At 34.0% G+C, this 18007-nt stretch overlaps 3 protein-coding genes across 3 annotated transcripts; all 3 read left to right on the forward strand.

The window, feature by feature from the left end:
* Window positions 1-16: 16 nt before the first annotated feature.
* LOC111405357 (acyl carrier protein 2, mitochondrial) lies at window positions 17-2573 on the forward strand. The gene is made up of 2 exons (XM_023034192.1): window positions 17-350; window positions 2089-2573. The coding sequence occupies exons 1-2, from the start codon at window positions 135-137 to the stop codon at window positions 2263-2265; spliced, it is 393 nt and encodes a 130-aa protein (XP_022889960.1). The 5' UTR covers window positions 17-134; the 3' UTR covers window positions 2266-2573.
* A 2059-nt stretch (window positions 2574-4632) lies between these two features.
* Window positions 4633-8675, forward strand: LOC111405358 (craniofacial development protein 1). The gene is made up of 5 exons (XM_023034193.1): window positions 4633-4868; window positions 7064-7168; window positions 7311-7450; window positions 7533-7718; window positions 8055-8675. The coding sequence occupies exons 2-5, from the start codon at window positions 7078-7080 to the stop codon at window positions 8430-8432; spliced, it is 795 nt and encodes a 264-aa protein (XP_022889961.1). The 5' UTR covers window positions 4633-4868; window positions 7064-7077; the 3' UTR covers window positions 8433-8675.
* A 6811-nt stretch (window positions 8676-15486) lies between these two features.
* Window positions 15487-17231, forward strand: LOC111405359. Its single transcript, XM_023034194.1, has 2 exons — window positions 15487-15683; window positions 15783-17231. Exon 2 carries the CDS (start codon window positions 15786-15788, stop codon window positions 17106-17108), a length of 1323 nt encoding a protein of 440 aa, XP_022889962.1. The 5' UTR covers window positions 15487-15683; window positions 15783-15785; the 3' UTR covers window positions 17109-17231.
* Window positions 17232-18007: the final 776 nt, after the last annotated feature.

Raw genomic sequence — 18007 nt, forward strand, 5'->3', positions numbered from 1 at the left:
GACATAAAATCCCAATTTTTTAGACTGCAACCCACACTCTAGTCTACTACCCATTTTAGTGAAAAATCATTATCAGGTTAAACCCACTTCTTCTCCTAGTTTGTTTCTTTCGAGCTCTCTCTTTTGGCAGAGGAATGGCGGCGAGGAACGCATTACTCAAGTACCTGAGGGTGAATACTCATTCCGTGCCACTTCAAAACCCTGGAGCCGGCCTCCGTGGGGCGCTGTCGCGGCTCATCAGCAGCCGCCACTTATGTGCGGAAGTGAAGGGCTCATTCCTTGACAAGTCTGAGGTCATGGATCGTGTTCTCAATTGCGTGAAAAATTTCCAGAAAGTCGATCCCTCTAAGGTAACATGATATATTACGAATTAATAGAATGATTATAGTGGCTTAAAAGAATTAGGGGTTTATTGGAAACATTAGGATTTATTGGTTCGAACAGTTTTTGGTATTTGAATCTTGTGGGTTTGGATATATATTTGGGGTTAAGAGTAATTATTATAGTTAAATGTTGAGAGTGGTCCGCTTTTGATATGCATAAGGGGAATTGATGCTGCAATTGATGCAATTATCATTATAGCTGAGGTGATATATTGGTGTTTGCTTATGTTTAAGGTTTTTGAGAAAATTAGGGTTTCTATTTTCTGGTTGGTTATGCTGTAATATGTGTGGGTAAAGTAGTAACTTTGTTCATGTCGAGTTAAAGGTTGCAATCCCATAATATATGGGGAATAGATGATTGCTTGGAAATTGTGTGCAACTGCAGGAGCAAGTTACTGACACTACAAGCAAAAGTTTCTCATCCCAAATGTTTTACCATTTTATTGATCCTTTAGTTAGATTAAACTGGTTTTCCCTAAGCCATTCCCTCATTGCATATGGTGTTCCATATGTAGGAGTGAAAACAAATGAATATGTGCCAATATAATTATATGTTTTGCTAGGCTCCATGCATCTTGCAATTTTTAATAGAATCGAAGAGTATATAGCCCCAACTTACCCTCTGAAAACTTGTGAAGAAGTGGATGTGTTTATTATACTGGAGAATATCAACACACGTTCAATATCCTTTTAGATGCTGAAATGTAGGGTGAGAAACATATGGGAAAAAAATTAATAAGTCTGGAATGCAGTTTTGGTTGTGACTAGGCTCCGGATGCCTGGACTAGGTAGGAAGTCGGATTTTCTTTATTTGATGGCTAGAGCAGGAGAGCAAGCATGGAAAAAGAATTGTACTCCCATCCTCACATGATATGCCTTTTAACCATTGTTTCCTTTACTAACACTATCATCACTACCATGAGTGTTCAACATCACCACCAATAAAATACATTCACCACATCTACAAGTTATAACTAGTTGGATGCTTGTGTAGTTGTTGGTAGTTGAGTGGCGGTTGTGTTTTGATTCCTCACTCCAATTAGCTTTATATGATCTTTGTGAAGTTCTAATGATTCCACTAAAACAGACAAAGTAGGCAGTAGTAGATCCACTATTTTCCTTCTTTGTTGGGATAAATACCTTCCCCGAGAATAGATTCAATCATTTAATTGGAAATGATCCTGCATAAAAATCATGATACTTTTGCTGTTATAAGCAGAATGGAAAATCTGGATGTCTGGTCTGTGATGAATTGATACCTTTTATCAGGTTTGCTGTGTGTTATATGATGGCTTAAACTTTATTTTCTCTGTGATACAAAATGTCATGGAGTCAATGTGCCAAATATGTGATAAAGCAAACGAAAGAACTACCTTCATTTGATTTATGTTAAATCTTGCAAGACATACATCTTTGTTCCCTACTAGATGAGTTTGTAGTTTCCTTTACACGGGTTGGTTTGGTTTGGATGTGGGACTTGAGACAGGGTGGGCTGGTTGTGGCTGGTGATTGGAGGGTGGTGTTGGTGGATTGCAGAAACACGATGATGCAAAAATATGAAATGGTTGCAAGCATTTTATGTTTTCCTCATCTACTTTATATGTTTATTATTCACATATTTACTAGCTGAATTTGCAAAATGCTTCCACTTCTTAAATTATGTTGATATAGGAATTAGTTTCTAACGTTTTCATATTTGTTTCAGGTTACCCCAAATGCGCATTTCCAGAATGATCTCGGGTTAGATAGCTTAGACACGGTCGAAATTGTGATGGCTCTCGAAGAAGAGTTTGGATTTGAGATTCCGGACAATGAAGCAGACAAAATCAACTCCATCAATCTTGCCGTTGACTTCATTGCATCTCACCCGCAGGCAAAATAATGGAACAATGAGTCTTGTCTGCAGATTTTTATGTTTGAATTTCTTTATTTCTTAGAAAAAGGAAAACTGATCTTCCTAGTTCAAATATCAAATCTCCTTTTTTAAATGTACGTCGGATTTGTGCTAGAGTTTATTTTGATCCTAAGAGCTCTATTGCTCTGTTGCATAATTCCCGGTGATGGAAACTACTGGTACGTATAATGACTAATGATTTGCATTCTCATATAGACTTGTATTGGTTGATCGATTTCTCTTCCAATCGATATGGAAAATTTTATAATAATTCATTCAGTTACATTTTGATTGCAGCATGTCGTGTTCATTACTTGGTTACTGTATTCTTGATTCTTCATTATTTTTTTGATCATGGTTTTGAATTAACAAGGTAATGTCCCAATGAAAACACGCTTACTTCGCTATATTAATAAATGTTTAAATAAGATATAGTTGATACTAATGTCAAATATTTGATAATAGTAGGATGATTGTTAATGAATATTGGATCTTTTCTACACTCTCTCTAACTAATATTTTCCTTTGTACCATTAGCAAATAAATAAATAACAAGGTTGCTTCCCAAACATCGGTTGAGGTTATAAGCTTGACATTATCAAGTATTTGATATAGGATCAATTGAATGTGTCATACTTTGATTCAGCAAACGTAGTGTACTTAAAACATTTTTAATCGACTTTTTAAATACAAAATATTCTCTATTTTAGAGAATCAATATTTAAAAATAAGTGTCAAGAGATTCTATTTTAAATTTTTTTTAAATAATGGTTTGACTCTTCAAATTTGAAGAAACAATTTCATTCTCTATTCTTAATTAATAATAATTGTTTTCGATAACTTATAATTTTCAATAATCTAAAATTTAAATTGTTCAAATCCCATTTTAGTTGATTAACCATTAACATATAAAAAAAATAATGTCAAATAAGAGATGAGAAAAATCAATAAATGTTCATTAAAAAAATAAAATAAAGAATAAAAATGGAGATCATTGTTGGAGTGTATACAGAGTTTGTTCTCTAAATTTAAAGAAATTTTTTATTTTGCATAAATCATTCTTTATATATAGAGAATTTCTTATAGATGTTCTTACCCCGTAAAAAAAGGACGAATGCTACGACATGTGGTACATGATTAATGGGTTTAATTATTTCAAAAGAACTCTCTTCCATTTGCATCGCGTGCCTACGGCATATCCTTTTGTCGTCCAAATAGATAGTTTTCATCGGGTAACGCAAACGTTAAAACTGATAAATTTGTGTGTGTGTTTCTGTCAGTTCCATTTTATTTAAGTAGTTAATTAAAATTATTAAACCTAATGAAGACAATAAACCGATCTTATATGGGATTCCACACTCCTAATCAAATTATTAACTTTCATCAAATTATTACGTATTCATGACCCGTGCATCTACAGTATCTTATTCGGATTAGCGAACATAAATCATAACGGGATGGACACATATTTATCACTTGTTTGATGCTTATAGACATACTCTATTGTAATATTTTGACCGATCCATAAGTACTCTTTTGTAATGTCCAAATTGATCCATTAAACCAAATAATTTTTCTAGATTGTGATAATCCACTTTTGTGGTATGGGTAATTGCATCAGTTTCATTTGGCAATTACAGTACTAAATGACTCTTTTTCATTGTACCATTTATGTACGTAGCAATTATTAATAATGCTTTCTCTCCAAAAAATTAGTTGAAATAAAGTAAAATGATTTATTTACTCATCGTATTATTGAAAAAAAAAAAATAAATAAATATAAAAGTTTGACAAAATGTGTTTTTCTCATTTTAAAACACACAAAATAAATATGTTGATAGAAGTTATCAACATAGAACGAGATTGATTAATTAATGAAAGATTAGAATTTGACGAAAAGAGAGAGGTTATAATGTGCAAAAGTAGTGAACCTTGTTCCACAAATTGGCCAATATCATGTGTAGTCCAATTAAAAGCTAGTCTACCTCCACGGGCATGACGTAGTGATAAAAGTACGAGGATTCTCTATAAAGTATCGGAGGTTCGAATCCCCGTACTAGTTAAAAGACAACATTTATATTGGAAGAGAGATGTGCTATGGAGGTAAAGTTATGATACGTTTTGTCGCTCCTTCGAGAGTCCTATCCGCATGTTATAAAGGGAAGTCTATAAGGAAGAAAATTGTATTTCGAATGTCCGTTTTAAATGTGTATAAGCTGTGATCACATCCGAATCTACCCGGATAGCGAATCGGGGAAAAAGGCTGTCACTTCTTTGCATTAGACGGGAGAAGTTCGTATATCTGAGTAAAAAAAAAAAATAATAATAATAATAAATAAATAAAAATAAAAATAAGACCAGTCTTGCCGCCTTAACCCGTAAGTGTAAAAAACAAAGGCCTGTTTTTATTGATAGACAAATAGAAGGGGGCAAGAGGCTATGGGTTTTTCTTTGGGATTGCACTAAAAATTGGGAAAGATTCACTTTGAAGGGGAGGGAAAAAGGAATACGTCATCATAACCCTCTTGGCAGCAGTTTGATCTTGTGTTGCAGTGATTTCTACAAGATCTATTGTTTATCAAACTTGGGAGGTAATACCAGATTCTTTCTTCTATTATTATTATTATTATTTTTTTAAAACGCTTTATTTGTTGATTTTTCATTCGATTTGATTGTTGTGAATGATTTAATTTCAACACAACCTCGATCTAAGATTCCGTCCAGCCTTATTGCCATTTCTCTTCTTCTGGCTCCTTAGAATTTATTTTACCAAAATTGTTTGTGATCGGTGATACCCAGGACCGAAATCCCTGTGAGAGGGGAAGGGCGAGGGGCAGGGGAATGGGTATTCTTGTTCGCTCATTTTTTGTTTTTTCCTCCTTTCTATTGTGACTGGCAATTTCGTTGTTTGGTTTATGCCATTTTTTAGAGTTCAGTTCTGGGTTCTCTTTCCTTGTATTTTTTTGCTTTATTTTCCTCGGTTTTCAACATCAAAAATTGATTTCCAAACGTTGTTGGATTCTTTCTCGTGTTGACGATATCTAATCAACACATACTAGATTACCGAGTAGAGAATTGAAAAATCATCGCTTACCTCACTTGTTTCTATACTATTGCAATTTCTGCATGATTATATGACAGACATTTTGACTTGCCATGTATATAAATGAAATAGCTTATATAACAATATAACCTTTGAACTAAAGAACAGGAGCAGGAACAAAAACTTTCCTTCTACATATCATAAACCCTGTAAAAGGTATATGGTAACCCCTTTGAAATTAAAGAACTTGACCAAGAACTAAAACTTTCCTTCTAGGGGTACACGCATATATTTTTCATATGCACACTAGCTACTGTGCAAATTTTTAAATCTCTTTCACAAGGCATTTGCAATTCCGTGTTCTTTCTTGGAACAGTTTTATGAATTTTTGGACCCAACTATAGAAATTCTAATCATTCTGTTTAAAACTTTGCATATAGAGATTAAAGTCTATATGCTGCATGTTATTTCCATACTATCTGGGGTTGCAGGGATAATGTGAATAATAGTGTTCAGTCCACTTAAACAGACACAAGATGGTTTTCAGCCTCAGTGTTATTTTAATTGGTTTCTGTTGCATGTATTTGTACTTGGCGGTAATGAGGTGGGATGCTAGTTGAAAATGTAGGAAATTATTTGCTGGCCTCATTTAATATTAGTCCTCCAGACTTCAGAAATTTGTGGGATGAATTGCAAATGCTTTTCTTCATGCAGCTCTCAATGCTTTGTTATTTGGTAGATTATCATTTTCTTCTTACATCTAGTCTTTATTATGAATGTGCTCTTATTGCTAGGGATCAATATCTAGGCATAATATGGGAGTTTCAGTCTTATATTCAGACAGCAAATGGGATACTTGAGGGAAATGTTACTTTATAACAGGTTTTCAAAACTGTATTTTGGGATATGCTTGCTTTTCTTGTGGTATGGATGAAAAGTGCAAGTGTCATAGTTTAATGGTCCATAGGCATAGGCTAGAACTGATGGGTTTAGTTTTACACGTTTTTGTGTCTGTACAAACTGGGTGGCAGGAAAGATAACCCATTCGGAGGATATATGTTATCATGTTCTAGTGGTATAACAATTTTTCTCCTAGTCGATTCCCTTTCTGAATGATATGGTGTTCACATAAGGTACAAGAGTCATCAGCTTCTTCAACATCATGTGTATTTAACCAGNGTCGATTCCCTTTCTGAATGATATGGTGTTCACATAAGGTACAAGAGTCATCAGCTTCTTCAACATCATGTGTATTTAACCAGTACTCAACTTTTTACTACTGACATGTTCGGAGGTTTTCCGGCTAATACTAGACCAACATATGCTTATTATTTCCTCAATATGGACAAGAACACTAGCTGAATTTGGGAAGGGATCTTTAAACTGGAAATATACCCAATCACACTTCTGCCATCAACTTGTTTTAATTTAAGGTCCCATCTGCTGTCCCTTGCAGTGTTTGTCATTTCCTTGGAGCGTATATAGTTTATCAAAGGCCACTGGACATATAGTTTATTTATGTTATCATGCTTTTAGTTTCATGATGTACTTGTCTTTCCCTTAGTTTCTTTTTTCTGAGTAGTAACTGTAGCATGAAGTGCTGCAGCTGTATTTCTACTGGAGTATTTAATAAGACTTCACTGTAAGTTTGTGATATTATGCATGCAGTGAATCCAGTGATATTATGCATGTTTGTGTTCTTCCATTTTCTTCCTCTGCTAAATGTTCTAGACTTTGTTTCAGGTAGTTTAGAAAAGATGGATGAGCTGAGTGCTGAATCCCAACAAGAAGCTCAACAAGCTGCCATCTCACAGGCAGAGCATGAAGAAACTGGTAGGAAGCATGGAGGTTCCTTATTTACTGCTTTGTGTTTTCCTCCAGTATGCTTCTTGCTTCTGTTTGGTAGTCTGTTGTTATGCTTACTATTGATTTTAATGTCCAAGTATTGAACACTACCACACTGAGTTTATGTGCATTTTTGTGATATCAGAAAGGAAAGCTCGGGTGAATGCTGTGTGGCAACAGATGAACAAAGGAGTTTCCAATAAAACTCTTAAATCCATCTTAGAAAAGCGCAGCTCTACTGCCAATAAAACTTCCCAAAGGACTTCCCAAAAGATGTCATCTCCAGTGAGCAGCCTCTCCATTTCAATATATTTGAAATATACTCTTATGTTGAGCATATACTGAACGTTAACATGCTTTTTTCCAGAGCTGGATGACATCTTTGGGATTGGCACCAAAAACGATGTCATCACCTGGCCAAGATGTTTCAGCAAAGTGTCCTAGCATCAGTCAGAACGGTGCCAGTGATGAGGCAAAGAAACTTGCTGCAGCTGCTCTTTCAGCAGTTAAGGATGCTGCTGCTTTAGCTGCTGTCGGCAGGGGGAAAATTGAGGTGAACTTTATTGCTGTGCAGCTAATTCTTATCAGATTTAATTTTCGCTCTAATGGTTTTCCTTCTAGTGTAGCAATTCAATTCGTGTCAATTGAATTCTTGGCACTAGTTTTTGTTTCGGTCTTATATGAGTTTATGGCATTTATTTAATTTGGTGATGAATAAAGCATTTTTCACTAGAATAGTGTAACTTGTTTGGACAATCTTCAAATGACTGTAGCAGTTGGTTACTTGTCCAATTTCAGAAGCTCTGATATTGTGAGACATTTTGAGGGTCAGCTGCTTGATTATGACGAATATACAGTTACATTAATATTTTTATATCTGGTACTTTAGCAGATTTCTGAAGTTCGGGACTTTGCTGGCGAGGAAGTCGAAGTGAGAAAATTTGTTGATTCTACCTCAAAAGAGGCCTCTGATAAAGGTAAAGGCACAGCCAGTTCGGTTTCTGCTGTTGATGCTGTTCTTGAACAAATCAAGAAGAAACAAAAACTTAGTGTACTTGATAAAACGAAGAAGGATTGGGGCGAGTTCAAGGAAGAAAACAAAGGCCTGGAAGAAGAACTGGATGCTTACAAGAAAAGTTCAAATCAGTATCTAGATAGAGTCTCTTTCTTGCAGCGTTCAGACTATCGAGAGTTTGAGCGGGAGAGAGATGCTCGACTGGCTTCTCAAGCCAAGAGGAAGGTGGGAGATATGCGAGAAGATTTTTGAGAAAACCATGCTCATGCTCCTCGTGCATGTGAAAATTATATGGCGTGGTATAGTTGGACTAAGGACGGATTTTGATTAAGCTAAAAGGGGAACTGATCTTCTTTAGTAGCATTCCATGTTAGGAACAGTTTGTGCTTCAAAAATTGAACTTTTCATTTGATGTGCTTGCAAAGAAAAGCAAAATTCACCCTCTTACTCGAGTAGAATACATTCTTTTCCTAGTCATTTTAATTTTTGATTTTATATTAGATCACATACATGCACAATCAATATCCTCTCCTTCTCTGGCTTGGTATTGATCTCTCTATAGCTTTTCATGCAATTCTGCTGCCCAATTTAAATTTAAGACTTTGGCATGTCCACGATAATAATAAACTAGGCTAAAATCTTCTGAAAGGAAAGAGCAAGTCCAATTTCACGCCAAATTCTTCATCTACGTAAATACAAAAATAGAAAAGGCTAAAAAATGAGAGAACTAGCCGACAAGAAGAAATGCCATTCAACCTCGTTGACGATAAATATTAATCTAGGTGACGATACAGAACTTGTCAAATATGGTTTTACTATAACTATTGTTCTAGCACAATTGATGCTAGATGGTATTATTCTCTTTATTAAAAACATTATGCATCCATTGTTATTTATTCTAAAACCATCCAATTGAGGGTTCTACATCCCAACTATAATAGTTTGTGATCTCAATTGACACTAATCCGCATAGAAATTGGTTCAAATAGCAATGAGTGGAAAACATAACCTTTCCCCCCCCTATAATATAGATTTCGAGCATCACAGAGAGATTAATATATATCACTTCTTTTCCTTTTTTGGGTCTGGAAAAGCGCTAGATTGTTGCTAGTCATTACGTAATCTAATAAAAATTAACCATAGGGATAATCGATCAAGCTCCAACTCCTAAATGGAAAATTAAAAAATAATTGAATAAAATAGCTTATCTTGTTAAAAAGCTTTCTCATTTTTATTGTTAAGGTCCACTGAACTCTGTCCTTTCTATGGCTCCAGTACGGCAAGAAGGGTTTCGTGATTCTATGCTGTCAAAACCATAGTAGTAACCGATTCAGGTCAGATGGTGGCAACAGTGCAACGTGTAGTGTGAAAGCCAAAATCAAAGGTGTTGACATGGACCATCGTTTTCTTTTCAGCTTTTGTTCATCATCTTTCGGAGCCTTTATCATGTATAGAGGCACTTTGTTACCTTCGGCAAGAGACTTCGATTGAGGAGTATAATGTTCTACATCAAACGCATACTTAAGACTCGATATGTTTACCGGCAAGAAAATGAGCAGTTGGTTCTCATTGGGTCTATAAAATCAATATCAAGTTAGATGGATCTATTAAAAGATATAAAACCGGATTAGTTGCTAAAGGGTATTCTCAAAAGTATGGTATAGATTATGATAAGACTTTTTCATTTGTTGCAAAAATGACGATTGTTCCCATTATTTTAATACCTCTATTTGTTCGATGAAGTATATCTTAAATGGATGTTAAAAATGCCTTCTTGAATGGAGATCCTTAGGAAGAAATTTATATGGTTCCCTATCATGGTGTTTTTCATCAATTTGGTGAAGGTTGAAAACTTCGAAAAGCTCTTTATGATCTCAAATAGGCACCTCAAGCTTGGTTTGAAAAGTTTTCTACTATGATTACTTCACTTTGTTTCCATCCTAGTCATCATGATTTAGCTTTATTTCACAGATGTACAACCATCAATCATGTTTTGCTCTATTTATTTGTTGATGACATGATTATTACTGGTGAAATTCTAATGCGAATTGTAGCACTAAAGGCTCTTTTTTGCTGTGAAAGATTTTTGTTTACTCCGTTACTCTTTGGGTATTCAAGTTACATCTTCTCAAAAAGGTTATCTTCTTTTTTAGTCAAAGTACATTACCGATATATTGTAACTCACATGTCTTACTGATAATTAGACTGTTGATATGCCTCTTAAGCCTAATGTTCGGTACTCTTCTTCTAATAATTCTCCATTATCATACCATAGTTTATATCGTATTGTTATCGGTAGCTTGATTTATTTCATCATTACTAGTCTAGATATTGCACATATTGTTCATATAGTGAGTCAGATTGTTACCTCGCCTACCACAGTCCATTGGGATGCCATGCTTCGCATTTTGAGGTATCTTTGAGGTACTCAATTTCAAAGTCTTTTACTTTCCTCTACTTCTTAATTAGAATTGCAAGCATATTGGTGGGAATGATGTAAGAAAAGACATGTTCTATCATGGTATCGATCGCCAAAGAGTTCAACCTTAATGTCATCTCCATCGGCTCCTAATTGGTAAGCAAATGAATGTCAGTGGGTTAGACAAGAACTAAAGTCTCTATGAGTGAGTGCCAAACATTTTAGCCTAACGCTCATCATTCTGTTCCATCGAGACTAAGGTATATAAAAGATGGTGATAATGGTTTAAGCTTCAGCTAAATTAGATTAGACAACTTTTTCTTGGGAGAAATATAGTTATTGAACATGTTTTCTATTCAAAAATAACAAAAGAAATAAGCATATGTTTATTTTTTTTTAATTGAAATTGTTCGTACTAGTAACTAAGAAGAAACTCAAATTTGTTTATCTTTTCAAATAATAACCTATTTCAATAAAGCAAAACTTAGATTTTGATTGTTAACCTACATATATACCAAAGACTTACCATCAACTAAACAAACTCATATTACCTGAGACACATTTCCACCAAACAAGCCAGGGGTGCGATTACCGCTCTCGGATGCAAAGCCACTCATAGATGTACGATTTTACAGTGATCAAAGGTAGTCAAACTAGAGAAGATTAGTAGATTGGTGGTGAAGAAGACCAATGTTTGACTCAGAAGTTTTGGCTACAACCACATTAGGAGGGTGGTGTTTGTGGTTGCAATTCTGGTGGTGATTGTTTACAATCAATGGCAGTGATGGCAATTCGGAAAATCGAATTGTGGATTAGGGTTTATTTCGGTATGTGTTTTCTTCTTTTATTAGGCTAAAGATATGAAATTTACATTTTTCCTGGGCTTTACTACAATGTGCTTATGCGTGGATATAATTTTCTGGAGATCTCTATTTTCGTTTCCTACTGAAAGATACGAATAGTAAAAATGTGAAAGGAAAACGGTAACAAACGGATGGATTGATGAACTACAGTGGAAATCTTGATCTAGTTTTGATAATGACAAATAATAATAATTCTAAAATAAAAAAATGATGTTATACCTAAAACTTCAGGTATGGATCATGTGATAGCCAATCAGCAAGCATGATAAAACAAGCACTCCGTGTCACTCTTCTACCTGGCCTAACTAGCCTAACATAGGCCATATGATACAGGTTGTTGAAGTGATACACCATCTTTTTTTAATGTGCCATGTAGAGATTGATCTTTCATGGTATAAGATAAGGTGTCGTAATCTGTTGTAGGGTAAATTCGAGATGATTAGCCTCTCAATGACATCTTTTTGTTTCACCTCTTTCAAAGGATATTTCGTACAAGATCTCCTGAATGATAGATTGATGTAATATCTCTACAGCAGTCACCTCACAATTAACTTGTCAATTTACTTTTCAAAGGTCAACTCTAAATTATAAGATGACTACTTTTTAGAATCATTAACTTGCCAATTTACTATTTTGTGGACTTTGACTAGATGTTCTTTGGTTACTTCTCTAAACATATCGCAATTTTCAAAGACATGTTTCCGATCACATTTTTAAATTGTACATTCAAACTTGAAACTTGGAATATATTAGGCATGACAGTCACAAATACAGTCATAAAATGAAATAAATCATATTTACACTGAAAATCGTAATAGGTGACAATTTGAAAGTTATAATGGGTCTCACTCATGTATGACCTCCCTAGTATATGCCAATGTAAATATAGACCATTGCTGCCAAAATACCAAAACAATAGTAAGTCACCAACAAACATTATAATTTGAGTCACAATCACAAGAATTTTAGAGGTTACATGAATGTATATGCATAGGTTCCAATTAGTAAGATGACTACTTTTTAGAATCATTAACTTGCCAATTTACTATTTTGTGGACTTTGACTAGATGTTCTTTGGTTACTTCTCTAAACATATCGCAATTTTCAAAGACATGTTTCCGATCACATTTTTAAATTGTACATTCAAACTTGAAACTTGGAATATATTAGGCATGACAGTCACAAATACAGTCATAAAATGAAATAAATCATATTTACACTGAAAATCGTAATAGGTGACAATTTGAAAGTTATAATGGGTCTCACTCATGTATGACCTCCCTAGTATATGCCAATGTAAATATAGACCATTGCTGCCAAAATACCAAAACAATAGTAAGTCACCAACAAACATTATAATTTGAGTCACAATCACAAGAATTTTAGAGGTTACATGAATGTATATGCATAGGTTCCAATTAGATAACATAACTGATCATAGTCACACGAGATAATATATCACATTTATATAACATAACATGTCAAAGACAAAAAAATTCATAGTTAACAAGGTAATAAATTCTTAGATAAAAACCACGGTAAAACAAAGTAAGTCACAATCCACATCAAAGAGGGGCCGGATCACAGACCCAAGGATTAGTCTAGAATAGGACACCTTGTAAAAAAAAAATAGATCACATATAAATTACTTCACAATCAGACATCGTGTTTAGTTACAATCACATTATTTATAGATCACAATCATTTATCAAAACACGTCACAGTAATATAAACTCATAGATCACAATTGAAGAATATGACATTTCTTAGTCACATAAATACATAGGTCCAATTAAATTGATGACGATATTGTGACTTTGAAGGTGGAAAATTGTTGACATTCATGTGATAATATCATTGGAAAGTGGAAAACTCTGAAAATTTGTTGGAGGTGACAGAAAATTGATCATATTCACGTGACTTTGATATTGTAATTTTGAAAGTGAAAAACTTTAGATGGTGAAAGAAATCGTAAACAATTAAAATAAAAACTTATTGCTATATTTTTTTTATATGATAATATCCTAAATTAGCCTATAATATTTCTAAATATAAGTCATAATAATATATAGAAGGTGTTTGTGAGCCATTTTTATGTAAAATGTATTTTGGAATAGTAAATTGATCGAAAATGTGTGGTTGAAAAATAAGAAAAAGTTTTTGATTTACGTGTAATATTATTTTAATGAATAATGTGTGGTTAAAAAGAAGAGAGAGAAAAATGCATTTTGAAAAAAATGTGTACTAAACGGGCCCATAAATTATATGGATACAAATATAATTTATTACGACTTTTGAAATTCTTACAAGTTTGTTAAATTTGAAACCATATGTTTTAAAATTATTATGAAATTTTCCCTTGTAATAAATTACTATATTACTATTAACACGACAATCAAATTGCATGGATACGTGAATACCTTGTGACTTATTTTAGGAAAACAATAATTAACAAACTATCTAAGGCCCCGTTTGATTGTGAAGGAGGAAAAGGAAAAGGAATTACACCTAAATTGGAAAACAAAAAATCACCATACCTATAAGAATTCGTTTTCCATGGAATTGGCTAAAAACGTGCTTTAAATATTTGTACATAAAAATTCAAATTCCATTTTCACACGTGAATCAAACAGTCAAGGTGGAAATTATTTTCTTTAGACATGACATTTTCCATGGGAAATATTGCAATCAAACAGAGCCTAAGTGTATTAGTTAATATTCTCCAGGATTTTAGGGATTGACAAAGTGGTTACAATGGGAATAATTTTGGCTAAAGTATTGCAATATGACATTATTAAAAATAGATAAATAAATAAAAATCTTAGCTTAGTTAATGTTTCCTAGTCGTGAAATCGATTCTTTACTCCACACAAATTCTTAAATATTTTCTATTTTCTATAGTTAGTACTAAATATATAATGGTTTGGTGTATTAAAGTAGTCTTAATCGTAGTTGTTCATCAATTGAATTTTGCAGTCTTCTTTTCTTCTTGTGTTAGTATTTCATACGCAAGATTGAATTAAAATGTATATTAATTGTTAATTTGATGAAGATTTATGTTCAATTACAATTTTTGTAATATTTCTTTCAATTTCATTTATGATAATATGTAATGCGACAGTAAATTTGGATGAATATTCATGAAACTTTGCCGTAATCGTTGCAAAATTATTTATCAAATTAAGCATAGAGGTGAAATAATTATTTTTTGTTGTAGACTTGCATTGAATTTAAGTTTACATGGATTATTATTTACTAATTTTCCTTAACTTGCTAGTTGTTAAAATAGAATAAGATCTCTATTTCTGTTGTCTTAATTACCTTAAATAACGACTTGACAATGTTATTTAAGTCGATGAGTCTGTCAAAGCAAGAGCACTCTTTTGAAATCATTTAGTTTGGCATTTATATTTTGGACTATGGTCCTATCTGATGGCCATTATTTCGAAAAATTGATGTTTTAAATAGTGATTTTTTTTATTTTTTTTTAAAGAATGTGGTTAAAAAATAGATTTTTTTTTGAATTTACGTGTAATATATTTTAGTGTGTTAATATGTTGTTGAAAATGGGTATGGGAATTAAGCCCTTATTTGAGCCCCATTTTTGTCAAAAATGCATTTTTAAATAGTGTATTAATAAAAAATAGGAAAAAATATTGAATTTATGTGTAATATTGTTTTATTGAAAAAGGCATGATTGAAATGAGGTTCAAATACTATTCAATAATGTATTTAAAAAATATATATATATATATATGGGGCTCAAGCAAAGGCAAAAGAATTTTGGAATAATAATTGTCAAGAGGCGCATTGAGATGTAAACTCGAGATATGAGACGGCTAATGGCTATAGACGAAAACGACTGTTTCCACGATGAAAAGTTCATTTAGGCACGTCAATTCCAAGATTCAAACTATAGGTCCGAATTCCACTTACCGGCAAAAGAGTAGGGACCATTTGTGAATAAAGCAAAATTTATTGCCCTTTCAACTTCTAAATTCTCAAACCCGTTATGGGCTTCGAAGGGGACTTTATTGCCGATTTAAGAATAAGAATTATGTCCGCTTCAATTAGTCCGTTCCAGAAACGGTGGCGGTATCTTCCAAATTTCTCAACGGCTGCCCAGAAAAGGGACTGTAAAATATCGAAACCCTTGAAAGTTCTGGTCTTCCAGTAAAGCTGATCGAATCTAAGCAATCCGGATCTGATAAAATCGTCAAGGTGCAATCGAAGTTTTTAATTATTTATTTATGTGCTTGGATTTGTGTTCCAGTTGATTACATATAAGTTATTATAGCTCCTGTTTTCTGAATTCGCTAGACTATGGAATTAAACTGTCCATTACAACCAATAATCCGTAGCTGCAGCAGCAGCAAATGGAGGGACAGTAATTATGGAATATTTTTGGTTTTACCAGAAGATATTTTGATGGAAATACTGTGTAGGGTGCCGGATAAGCCTCTGGTCAGACTTAAGTGTCTGTCCAAACCGTGTTACTTTTTGATTTCTCGACTTTGTATTCCGATTATGTCATCTCCACCCACTGCGCGTCCAAGGCATGTTGTTGGCCTGTATTTTCGTACTTGGAAGCTCATTAAGAAGGAATTTCAATTCGTCACCAGAACACGACAACACCCTTTATTATATTATTTTTCGGGTGATAGCCTGCCGAAATATTATTCTCGAGAAAGAAAATTAGGGCATTATGCATCATTCAATGAAGAGGGTGAAAGCAGTGGCGATGGCAAAGGGCAGATCGTTGGGTGGGGGGAATGCCTTGGCTCTTATGGTTTACCGTTTATGCCTCAACCAGATGACCTTCTTGACTGCTGTAATGGCTTGCTTTTATTTGTTGATACTACTACTTCTGATTACTATGTCTCTAATCCATTGACCAAACAGTGTGTGTTGATTCCTCGACCCCGTTGGAGTCAACAAGAATATCTTAATGCTGCACTTGCGTTTGAACCATCTAAATCAACTTGTTACAGAGTTGTCCGGTTTGAAAGGATTATGAAGGAGAGGAGCCTAGTTTTACACATATACTCTTCGGGCAATGGGAGTTGGTCTAGACACTCAGTACAACAGGACCCATATGAAAGTATACAAGTGTGGTTCCGGCCTTCGACATACTTCAATGGTGCATTGTTTCGGTTATCTTTGTCCTGGCACCTTATACAGATTGATCTTGAGGAATTCAGTGTGTGTGCAACGGAGCTCCCTTTGACATTTGGCCAGTCCAAAGGTCTGATAGGTTGCCTTGGAGTACTGAAGGGACAACTATGCTATGCTAACGAAGACGGCAACATGATGAACATTTGGTCATTTGAGAAGGAAGGTTGTGATAACTTCGGTAGATGGGTTTTGAGGTATAACGTCAATATTTATGATTTGACTCGTGGTCTGATGCTATGTAGAGCTTGTGGCCCTCCGGATTCTAAATGGGTTGGACCTATTGCTTTCCATCCGAACTCTAACATTGTTTTCCTGGGCACTCCTCTAGTGATCCTGAGATATAATTTGGATAATAACATGCTGGAAGAGCTAATCAGAATAGAGAACGATCTTATTCTTCCCGGATGTTACTACCCTGCATTTACTTATGTTCGATATCTTGCCCCATTCAATAAAGAAGGCAACATTTGAGCAACATAACTTGTTAGACCTGTTTTGCATTTTTAAATATATTTTTGAGCAACATCACACATATTTTACAGTGCAATTTTGTACACTTATTTAGGCCATATTACTCAACTTTATGTCGTCAAATTATTAATTTCTATTTAATTTGGGTTATTTTTCGTTTGTTTCAGTGTCTTAACTCGTTTTGAAACATTTGAAAGGAATAATTGGCCATTGGATGAAAAATTGGAGATAATATTCCACATGTTGAAAATTGAAGGACTAAATTATCTTACTTGGAGAGTTGGCAGCATATTATTAGAAGAAAATAGAAATGGGCGTCGACTTGGAATTGGAATAATATTCAACAGGTTTTGTTGGCATTTGGACTCTAAGAAAAAAAACGAATTGATGGCTGAATTTGAATAAAATCCCACTAATTGGACCTTTTTGTTGGGCTGAATTTGAGGAAGAAAAAGGGCAACCTACTATATTTATATATATATACACACACACAGAAAATGCACACAAAGAAAACGGCAGAGGAAAAAATATATATAGACACACTATTCGTTGGCTGATTTAGGTATTCTTTTTCATGTCATTGAGGAAAAATAAAGGGCTGCTTGTTGTGGGATATAGATATATATAAACACATTCATAGGGAGAAGGCGGCAGTTGCTGGAGAAAAAATGTTGGGGAATACACCGATTCAAACGTGCATATTATATTTCTAAAACGTAACTTACATGTTCACGAAATCGAAATAAAGTTTTGACTAACCCGAATGGAGTTTGAGAAACTAACCAATGATTATCGAATCTGGCCATTTCCATTCTTAAATTAAAACATGTGATTCTTTATATTGAACCTTGCATAAACCATATAAAGAAGTTAATCATTTTTTGAAATCAAGTAATCAA

This window comes from Olea europaea, chromosome 12, assembly GCF_002742605.1.
Source record: "Olea europaea var. sylvestris chromosome 12, O_europaea_v1, whole genome shotgun sequence".
Taxonomy (NCBI): Eukaryota; Viridiplantae; Streptophyta; class Magnoliopsida; order Lamiales; family Oleaceae; genus Olea; species Olea europaea.